Source organism: Pholis gunnellus (genome assembly GCF_910591455.1).
Source record: "Pholis gunnellus genome assembly, chromosome: 21".
Taxonomy (NCBI): Eukaryota; Metazoa; Chordata; class Actinopteri; order Perciformes; family Pholidae; genus Pholis; species Pholis gunnellus.
The window spans coordinates 17,443,048-17,454,256 of record NC_136548.1 but is presented as its reverse complement, the minus strand read 5'-3'; the positions used below and the strand labels follow the sequence as shown (position 1 = coordinate 17,454,256).

Below are 11,209 nucleotides of genomic sequence, written 5' to 3'. Positions count from 1 at the left end.
TGCTGCAGCACTCTGTCCTCTGTGGACTCAATCACATGCTTCAAATGATGAGATTCTTCTCTATTTACTGTTATGTGATGATGAATTGTGGGTCTTTCTTTTCTTAAACTGGCATGGTCGTATGTCCATGATCCATCCATCCATCCATCCATCATCTATCCATCTATCCATCTATCCATCCATCCATCTATCTATCTATCTATCCATCTATCTATCTACAGGCACCTCCCTGTGTTAACCACCAGGTGGCGCACTAGCACCAGTGTACTGATGCTGGTGGAGACCTGGACGCAGCAGTCAGTTCTTGGTGTTCAGCTTCTCGCCCAGGAGCTTTTTTCAGACAGGAGGCCTCATTCAGAGCCACCACAGACCAGAGGAACCGACTCAGACCTGATCGGTCGGTCGATAACGGTTCACAGTCAGCAGGTTGAATCGACAAAAGCTGCACACTCTCAAATATGAACCATATTCCTCTCATTCATATCCCATTGAGAATAATTGTGATGAGCTGTAATTCTTCCTTTTATGGTAGCAGAGGGCATCACACAAGTCGGTACGTGTTCTCCCTGCGACTGTTTTACAACTTAGAGGAGGCCCCGTCATCACCGAAATATGGAGCTGTGGTCTCCAGAAGTATTTGACCAGTCCGACCAGCACCGCTCACCACCGCGGGGCGGGGGGCGGGGCTACGAAGAGGCGGCTTCAATCCGATTGGTGGAGGTGTCGGCCCGGGGGGACGACGGAGAGAGAGAAACTCCAGGAAAACGGACGGAGCTCTCGCGCACGATGTAACGGGAAGGTTACTTTTTTCTTTTTTGCGTAAAGAGGAAACTTTGGACGGAGATGAGGATATTCTGGGATACTTCACGACTTCAAATATAGAAAAGCCGGACTCGTTAGGGGGGGAAATTCACTATTTAAAGCCACACGGAATAAAAACAACAAAACATTTCGAGCGTAATCAAACTGAAGTTCCAGTTTGACGGATGAGAACGTGTCCACTGAGGAGAGGAGGCGTGCACAGGAGCCCGCCAATGCTCACCTTTGGTCGGTACTGCAAAGCAACTTGTTGTTAAAACTTCACAACTCCACAAGCTTAAAAACAACAACAACAACAACAACAACAACAAACAGGTATCAGCATGGCAGAGCACGAGAGCCTGGAGTATGGGAAAGCGGATTTTGTGCTTTTGGACAACGTGTCTATGGAGGAGTTCATGACGAACCTCAAACTCAGGTAAGCGGCCATTCAGCTTTTTGTAAATCCACGCATGCTCCGGAGATTAACGAGAGAAAACACACACACACACACACACACACGCACACACACACACTCGGTTCTGAGGGTGAACTTTGTGTATTTCCTAGCATCACTTTATCTGGATGTGTGTCCGGTTGTAACAGGTGCTACACGAGTGTTTTCACGTGCGTTGTTGGACATCGATACGTGAACGAGCACAACTTGCGGAACAACCCCAGCGGGACGTTGTCATTGTCCGCACCTGCAGCCTCTCAGTAGTACCGCTGCTGGAGCGATGCCACCGCATTCATGTGGTCACAGCTTTCGATCAAACCGGTATTTCAGTTTGGAAACATTCTGACTCCACCCAACTTGCACACACACCTACACCTACAACCAAACACCTACCTGCACGCATGCACGCACACACACACACACACACACACACACACACACACACACACACTGTCCTGCAGACCGATTCTCGTGCAGGCCGGTTTCTATCAGCTGTGTTGTTAGTGGCTCGTGTCAGCATGTTGTTTTTTTGTGAATGAACCGAGCAGTTGTGGTTCATACGTTCAGATCGTCCTCACCTCTGACGTCTGTGGTGAGAGTGTCTGATCCGTGATGTCATGGAGAGCGCGTGAGGTGGTGGTGGACAGTGATGGTGCAGTGGAGGGTTGTGTGGGTTTCTACTGGAGGAAACTCCTCTGCCTTCATACCCTAGTGGGTCTTTGACAGCACAGCAGATGATAGAGCAGTATCTGACTTTAGAACAAGTTGTGCTGTAATATTAACACGGTTAAAGGTGAGATATTGTCCAAGTTTAACAGGAAAATGGTCTGAAATTGTCCCATCAAAGCATTTGAGGACATATGTGCATAGAAAATGAAAATATGTCCCTGAATTATGTTTTCTAAAAGCCAAATACTTCTCAGGAGCTGAGCTGCTGTTGCTTTGTGGGAGTTGAACTTATTGTTTGAATATTCTGGAATGTTTGTTTAATTTAGATTTGTTTCAAGTTTGAGAAGTAGAGGGCTTGGAAGATTTACTATTGAATTAATCATTACCTTTTATTTTTCTAGGTTACAATTATGCTTTTGTTAATAATCTATAAGATAAGAAGTTATTGATTCCTAGAGGGATAAATTCTCAAGTTGCCACACAACAATAAACCGTGATAGGAAACCGATAACGAGCTATAAATAACCCAGTAAAATACGAAAAGCTATAAGCATCATTTAAAGGTACATCATTGATTGTTTGCTGATGTCACAAAGTCTGATTTCGACTCTATTCCGGGGCCTGAGATCGATATGAGACGATATCTTTTGCTCGTTTATATTTATATAAAGTCACAAAAAGCAACTTGAATATGATTTGACGGATTTGTTCCTGGGCTTGTGTTAATGGTGACACAAAGGTGTATCTTGCAGATGATGATGCGTATCGATGTCGTCTCTTTGCACCGATGGTATTGGATCGTTGATCGTTGAATCAATGTGTCGATCCAGACTGATGTATCGTTACGGCTCTACACATAATAAGACCGAAGCATCATGTATGAAACGGTGCACATAGACTGTTTATGTGCAGAAGTAAAGAGTCTTATATTAATCTACATGAAGGTCTGATGATGTGATCGTGCACGTAGTTCTTGTTCGTATTCATTTTCAGTGTCTCGTCGGCTCATGCAGGCTGCACACACACACTGTTGTATAAGAAACGGTTAATCAAACCTTCATCATGACCTGTGGGATACATATTTGGAGGGTTTGAAGGATGCATGTTTTCCCTTCTATGGCCAAGAAGAGCGAGCTAGGACCTCCTTTATACGAACACGAGGGAATGTCCTCCACACCAAAATGTTTCTGTTTCCTTTTCTACCATCAGGGTTTTTTTCGTCTGCTTGTTATCAGCGAGTGTGATGCATGCTGGTAGTTTCTTTGCCCTTGGTTCCTCCTGCCTCTAGACACTTTGTGTCAGCATTTCCAAAATCTCTCTTACTTTAATTTGGGTTCAGCACGTTTATCGTGGTGTGTTTGAGGTTTAATTCATGCTTGTGAATGTAGAACATCTCGGTGAGGGCAGCCTGTGTGCACATTCTGTTTACAAAGTTAATAAGGTATCGTCACAGCAGGAAGGGTTGTGGAGGAGAAGTTCTTGCAGAACTTTGTTGAGTCTTTCATGATAGATAAGAGTCCATACATGCCAATGTTTCCATCTTCTTCAATGATATGCTGCTTTACCTTTTCTTACAGCAGTAACTTTAACATCTCTGGGTGTTAGATCGTTTGTTGGACTAAACAAGATACAAATAAATAGTAAAAGCCATTTTTCACTGTTTTCTGATGTTTTCTAGACCAAACAATGAATCGATTAATTGAGGAAAACGGTCTTTAACCGTAGAAATGTGAAGCTTAACATGTCAGGTTGTTTCCTGGAGGTTTCAGACGTTCTGGTCAGCTGTGTTTTTGTATCCAAACCTCTTGAATAAGATGAGTTTCTGTGATGTGAACAGAAGCTCCAGCAGCCCGACGAGAAGTCCAGAGAGCAGCCAGACAGCACCGGCCCTCCTCTCCCCGCTTGTTTTCCCTCCAGACGGTCCCGGAGGTGGCGTGTGCAGATTGTTATTTGTAGAGGGTGTGACCGCTCAGGAGCGCTTCCTTTTTTCTTTTTTTGCTGTTTTCCCGTCTAGTCCGAGGGCGTGTGTGTTGCCCGGGTGGGAGTGGACCACTTGAAGGAGGGAACCAGAGGCCAAGAGGCCTCTAATGGTCTCCATTTGTCCTGGAACAGTTATCTCAAAGCCTGCAGGGCCAAGAGCACGTCTGCACACCTCTCCTGGGTGTATTTTATGCCACACTTGCATTGTGGGAAATGGCTGCACACTAAAAGCTCGGTTTTAAAAAATACTTAACAAAATGAATGTTTTTGACTTTTATTTACAAGTTGTGGAAGAGCAGATGAAGCACTCTGTGTGCTCCGTCACTGCAGGCCTCATGGAGCGACTCTCCCGCTGCTGAGTTTGACGAGCATTTCTTCTTGTGCCATTAGGAGCACGCCACGTTGAGTTGTGGTAGGCAGTAGAAGTGCCCCCCCCCCGACATTAACTTGTGTTTTGACTCTGAGGTGGAGCTGCGTGGTCCGGTCCCAGAGAGCCTCCCAGTCCCAAAATAGAGCCCAGCAGATGCCCAGTCTCTGTTCTAGAGATGTCTGGAAGGATAAAAGTTCAAGCTAAATTCCTGTAGCGGCTTTGGGAATTTGCCCGAATCGACCAGTCGGCATATAAGATTTATGGTATCAGAATACACGTTTTGCATGCACACAGGGATGCTGCAAATCAGACAAAGCTGCAAATAGGCATGAGACGATATGAACACTTCATGTCACCATTATCCTGGACAAAATAAATGTGGTTCACGCATAATTATCCCGATAATCACCGACATATTTTAAGAAACTTTCCCTCATATTCTGTTCTTTTTGGGTGAAAAACAAACCAACAGTCTTAAAGAAGGTAATCATGAATCATTAGGTCCTCCTGCATGAATAAGAATAAATAAGATTATTTAAATCATGCTCTATTTATTATTATTGTGAGCGTTTTCATTGCAATCCACGATATCACGATGAATATATATCGTCCCATCATTAGCTGCAAATAACAGCGATTCAGTGTCTCTCTCCGGGAGGATGGATGCACGAGGGCTTCTCTAGATCTGAATAAATGTAACTATAGACAACGTGGAGTTTACAGGAAGCTGTTTCAACCTGACGGTGGTGAGCGAGGGCTCTGTGTGCTGTCTGATGGCACCGGAGTGAGCCGGGCAGCTGAATGTCTTTATAAGGCGTTGTTTTGTCGGTCCCTTTGGAATTCAGGAAAAAAAAAACATTCCCGCCATGTGTTTCCCCAAATAATTACAGAAGGATTTCTTCAATGCTTCCACCAAATGAGTGTCTGAAATTCCAGATGAATGAAACTTGGTCGAGAAGAAGTCTTGAGCTTCACAGGACGGGATGTTTGTTTTAATCATGTTGGAGTGCGTGGCGGGTGGGGTTTATATCCCACAGCAAAAAACACAATGGCAGCACAAATATGTGCACTGTTTGATAGCCAGCGTAGCACACAACACAGATGCCCAGATGTGGTATGCAGCCCTGTCTGCTGCAAATATGTTCAACCAGAAGCTGATTTCAGCTCAGGACCGAACCCTCCTCCTGTTTTTATTATCGGGGCCGGAGGATAATCATTTTCAGGATATTATCACGGCTGAATACATAAATATATTCTGAGCGCTGCTGTTTGTTCGACTGTATGAACCGCTCCGAGTGATTTGACCTCTGAACCCATCTATGGGGGGAGTTCAAGAGGACTTTGAACAGGAAGTCTCCAATAATACGGAGCAGGCCGACCGAGCAAGCTGGCATTTCCCCTTCGCCTTCGCTCCTCACGTTTCATTGCTTCCTGCAGCTCCTCTTCATGGCTGAGCTGGGAATCCTGTGTGCAGAGTAAATGCTGAGGTAGCATTGATGCACGCTCTTAAGTGGTTGCTTAACTCACAATCAAAGCGTGAACTCCTGGTGTTTCCTGGATTTGACCATGAAATTACATGCAAAGTATTCTCGCCTGCTGTTGTAAGGAACAATGGTTCTCCTGTTACAACTGGTGGAGCAGAGAGTAGTAGAGGTGCGGTGCAGAGAGGGACAACCCGACTCTCTCGCCTGAAGAATAATCAGAGGGCTCAAAGTACCCACGTGGCTCAGGTAGAGCAGACTTTGATCTCGCTGCTGTGAGATACGGCTCAGTAATCATAAGCCCGCCTTTCTTGTCAGCGATAGCTCAGGTGATACTGAAATGTTTCTTTATGTCGTAGCTTCCTAAAGTAAGCTAATCGATAATGTTGTATTTAGTGTGAAGGCTAGCACTAGCTGAGTCGCTGTTAGCTGCTGTTTCTGAGTGAAGTGAGCTTGTGTGAGGTACTTCTAGTGTAATAACTCTTTTTGGTTATATTGTGTGAAAAAAAGACAATTAATTAGTAAAAGAATCAACATTGCTTTCCTGGCAGAACACAGGAGTTTCTGTTCTATGGCTGCCTCGATCGGTTAGTTAGTTTGTGTTGTTGTGACTTTCTGATCCACCGGTACTCCTCCCTGCTTCAACAAACTAGAGACATAATATAACTGGAGATAAAACACTGACTATAAGGATGTAAAGGTCATCGTGCAGAACCTTACGTCACATGGCGGTATGTTTGTAGAAGGGCTCGGGCCAAATAGCATGTTGAAGCTAAAACATAAGCATTATATAATCGACCCCATTGTGAAGCTAGATAGAGATATAAACAGCTTAAAATAATAATAGTAATAATAACAATGCCCGTATTGGAATTCAGCCTCAAAGCATGTTAAGCCGGGCGCTCTCCTCAGCTTGATCTCACATGTTTGCTCTCTTTCTTTTGTTCATTCCGTCCTCAGCAGTAAAAACCAAAGTCCACGTGCAGAACACACAGTTCTGGCTGACGTCCTCACCCTGCAGCATGGATGGAAAACGGGTGATACTGTGCAGCAAATGCCTCTAAGAATATTTAATCCCAACCCGCTTATTAAAGTTCTTTTTCCCTTTTTAGCGGTGGTCGGTGACTGGAAGAGAAATATTTAGAGATGAACGCTCAGATAGACGGCGTTCTCCTCTTTGGAACCCTCTGAAGCAGTGTCGGGGCTCATTGTAATCTCTGTGGCCTCGTTATTCGCTGCAATATCTAAATCCTGCACCTCTCTGGAAACAGCACCATCATGGCTGAAAGTAGAGAGAACTCAAACATGTCTTTTGTGCAGTATAACACAGTTATAATACCATAAATCATAAAAAACGAAGGTTTTACAGAAATCCAACATTTTTCCAAGTGCCTGCACATGTTACCAATGTAGGAAAAAACCATTAAGGCCCCACGTGCTGTATATATGGAACTATTTACTACGTCTACTACGTCTACTTACAAACTCTCCTGTCTCTCCTCAATGCACCGTCATCAGCAGCCTGCAGTTCAGTCAAAGTTTCACCCATTTCTGTTAACGACATGTTAAATGAGACTTGTAGAATAAAGTGTTTTCTGACGTCACACATGACGTGTTGAAGGACCGTCGGAAAGATGACAATCTGACGGTAATGTTGTTTTTTACGGCTTCTGGCTGTGATCAACGGGGCCGTTTTGCTGCTTGTTAAAAGAAAACATGCTTTTTCAATCCCGCCGGTGGGTTTTGTGCTTCAGAGGGGAGGACCAGCATCTGAGGGAGACGATAGGCCAGCTGGGCTGCTAAAGTACGCCGCTTTATGTCTTAGTCGTCAAAATTCTTTCTGCAAGTGTTACTTCAGTTCCCCCAGACTCTCCCCGGAGGTTTCTTGCTGATCATGAAGAATAAAAAAAGAGTCTCCCCTGAACTGACTGGAGAGAAAAGGCCTGGTAGGCCTGCTGCCCTGCAACCCGCCAGTGAACAGGCCAGTCTCGCCACAAGAATTTCCATACGACCGTCTGTAATGTGAAACACATTACCATCCTTACATAAACAGGGGCTGTGCTCGGGAAGCTTCAGCCGCTCTAGAACAAGTTGAGCGGCTCACAGAGACGTCGCATTTGTGGACTCGCTGCCCGAGTTGGCAGGCGGGGTCGGGAGCAGAAGTTCTGCTTCTCCTGCCTCTGTGTCACAGTTTCTTACCTTTGTGTCGTCTAACTTTATTCCTCTTATAGTCTGTAATGTGTGTGTCTGACGTGTTCATAGTACGTTTTATTACATATATTTTAAGTTACACTTAGAATGAAATGTGGGGCTTTAGGAGACTGGTTACCAAACCTCCGTATTTCTGACCCAAATGTGTCCATGAAAGTGTGTTTTGGTCAGATCGCCATTGAGCTATATAAATAAAATGTTTATACTCCTCAAACTAAAGCATTTCTGAAAAAACATGTTCTGGTGTCATTACCAAAACTCAGGTATTGTTTCACTTTAACGATACTTTTTAACCTAATACCCAAGTATCCTAATATCCCATTCAAATGGGATTCTTGGATTCTTGGAAGAGTAATCTTCACTGTTGCTGTAGCTGCTGTCTCACTAGAGGGTTTAATGCGTCACATTAACGCTGTCTGGCTCATGATTTAACAAGCATCCTCTGTCTGCAACATTACCCCCAGAAGCCTTGTTCTCTGGCACACACACACACACACACACACACACACACACACACACACACACACACACACACAGACATGCACATGATGCATTCATGCGACACTCTTATCTCTTATCCAAGCATCGTTCACTGAAGCGGTGAGCGCTCCGAGTTTTTCAGGAATCGGCTCGCATGTCGTCATGTGTGAGAATCCCTAACGATGCTTGTGACTCAGATGGCCGATGGTGTGTGTGTGTGTGTGTGTGTGTGTGTGAGCGTACGGGTGTTGTCTTTGTGTGTGTTTGTGTGTCCATGGAGTCTGTGATGTCATCCTCTGCTTCTTTCAGTGTTGCATTGTTCTCTTGTCCACCTGTTGGAGCTGAGCCCTGAGCTGCGGGGGGGGAACAGTGTTCTCACTTTCACAGCCAGTGCCTCACTTCACAGTGACACACACACACACACACACGCTGGGCTGGAGTATTTACTGACACTATCCAAAGCACACGTTTTACCTTTACTACCCTCAGACATTAGTGGAAAGTAGCCAAGTACATTGACAAATGTGAGGTACTTGTACCTTACTTGAGTATATCCATTTAATGCTTCTTAACACTTCTACTTAGACCCCTAGCTTGAGAACCACTGGACTAAACTATACATCAAGTAGTTCAAACTAGCTCCACCTCCAAGTCTGCTACGTGATTATTTATCTGTCACTTTTAAAACTTTACGTAATAATACTTTTAGATGAGTAGACTTTTAAACGCAGGACTTTTACTTGTTAAGGAGTATGTTTGCATCGTTGCATTGGTACTTTTAATTACTGCAGGTAAACATGTCTTTACCCTGCAGAGTAAATAATCCCATTGTTTCTATCCCTGTCCGTTTTCCCTCCTGTCTATTCTGTTATTCTTTGTCCATCCGTCTGTTTTTGTTCTCTTCTTTCACCCCAGATAGAGACCGTAGTGCCTCTCTGATATAGCGTGTTGAGTAACGTCTGCTTCTTGTGGATCTAGGTTTACTTTCTCCTTTCCTCCAAATCCATCCAGTCATCCCTTTTCAGAGCCGAGGTCTCTGACTTTCACATCACTTGTGTGTTAAAGCGTAAACAGGTTCTGAATCAGGCTTTGTCTAACCCCCCCCCCCCCTTCATTTCACCAGAAAGTTCTTTTATTCAATTTTTGGAAATTTAATCAGATTTAAATCATCTCTGCAAATACGTGGTTCAGTGACAGCTTGGTGGCGGTGTGTGTGTGTGTGTGTGTGTGTGTGTGTGTGTGTGTGTGTGTGTGTGTGTGTGTGTGTGTGTAAAGGGGTGTGGTGGATGGCTGCGATCTCAGTCAGCAAAGAAAGGAGGGTCGGTCACCTGATCTGCAGCCAGGCTGTTTACACACGGCTCCCATTTCCCGTAAGTATCCGGACCCGGTGGCCTCATGGGAACATCCTGTAGCATGATGTGAATGGGAGGAGATCATGCTAAGCACTATTCAAGCGTGGCCTGATGGCTTCGTCTGTGAGTGTGCTGGTTGTCGGCACAAACGAAGCATGCTCAACCGGCTCAAATTCAGAAAACGAGCACATATTGCACGTAATCTGAAAACAGTAGATTCTGCTTATTTTAAAAGACAGTACAAGTAAAGCTACAGTGATTTAAACCAGACCATCAGAGAGGAGATGGTCTGGTTCTATAGAGCTATTCTTGATGCTCGTCATCGGGGCCACCGGGTCGGATTCTGATGAAACCAGATGAAATCATGCAGGTTCACCAGAAACTCCTTCAGCTCAGACTCCAGCAGAGACCGGTCCACCGTGGACAGACCCAGATCCTCCAGCAGAGACCTGGTCCACCGTGGACAGACCCAGATCCGGCTTCACCTGCACCCGGAGCTCCGGAGGGAGGAGGAGAGCTCAGCTCCCGGCAGCAGCAGCAGCGTCTCCTCCTCCTCCATCCACAAGATAAACAAAGTCTTTAGTTGCATCAGATACAGTGGTAACAGTGGAGCCGCCTACAACAATTTAAAGATGTCGTGTTGGGTAATACAATATGTCAGTTTAACTGCTTCAAGGTAAAGATGGCTTAAGAATGCACGGAGATAGTTTTGCTTGTTGCGGTGATTGACGATGAACGTGTTTGTATCACATCGTGCACATCCTCATGTGTTGGCTTATTGTTGACTTGTGATGACAGATGGGATGCCTGTCTCTCTCTCTCCCTCTCTCTCTCTCTCTCTGTCTCTCTCTCTCCCTCTGTCTCTCTCTCTCCCTCTGTCCCTCTCTCTCTCTCTCTCCTAATTAGATAACATTATATCATTTACTCTCAGTCAGACATGGCGTCATTAGAGGGCAGGAAAGTGGGACATAGTTTTGTCTTCAAACCAGACCCATGAGGTGCATCCAATCCCCTTCTATCTATTTTTAGATTGGGAAACATGTCTGCAGTGAAACTCTTGATTTAGGATTTTAAATACCTTCAGTGTGAGCACGTCCAGAAGTCTTAATGTGTCTCCAGCTGTGTTGCATAGCAGGGAAACTACCTTTTCTGCTTTTGGCAGGATAATGATGTGGGCCTGAGGGAGGGTGGATGTGTTATGTGTTGACGGGCTGCTGTTTAGCACTAAGCAGGCTTTACAAAGCAGCGGAAAATCCCCCCTAATGCAGAGCCCAGATGTCTGACGGCCGTGGACCGTGAAGGAGACCGCTGTCCCACTGTTCACTACATGAGAGAGGTGGAGCAGAGCAACACTTGACTCACGTCTGCTGGGGCCCCCGACATGAAAACTACAGCGAGACGACGTTAAACC

The 11,209-nt window shown here is 45.1% G+C and overlaps 1 protein-coding gene across 1 annotated transcript in view; it reads left to right on the top strand.

Moving 5' to 3' along the window:
• The first annotated feature begins 771 nt into the window (after positions 1–771).
• The window catches only part of myo1d (myosin 1D), an 81,331-nt gene continuing 70,893 nt past the window's right edge, over positions 772–11,209 (top strand). Inside the window, exon 1 of the mRNA XM_079182361.1 lies at positions 772–1,237. Coding sequence (XP_079038487.1) covers positions 1,143–1,237 — 95 coding nt within the window. The 5' untranslated portion in view covers positions 772–1,142. The remainder of the gene's footprint in view (positions 1,238–11,209) is intronic.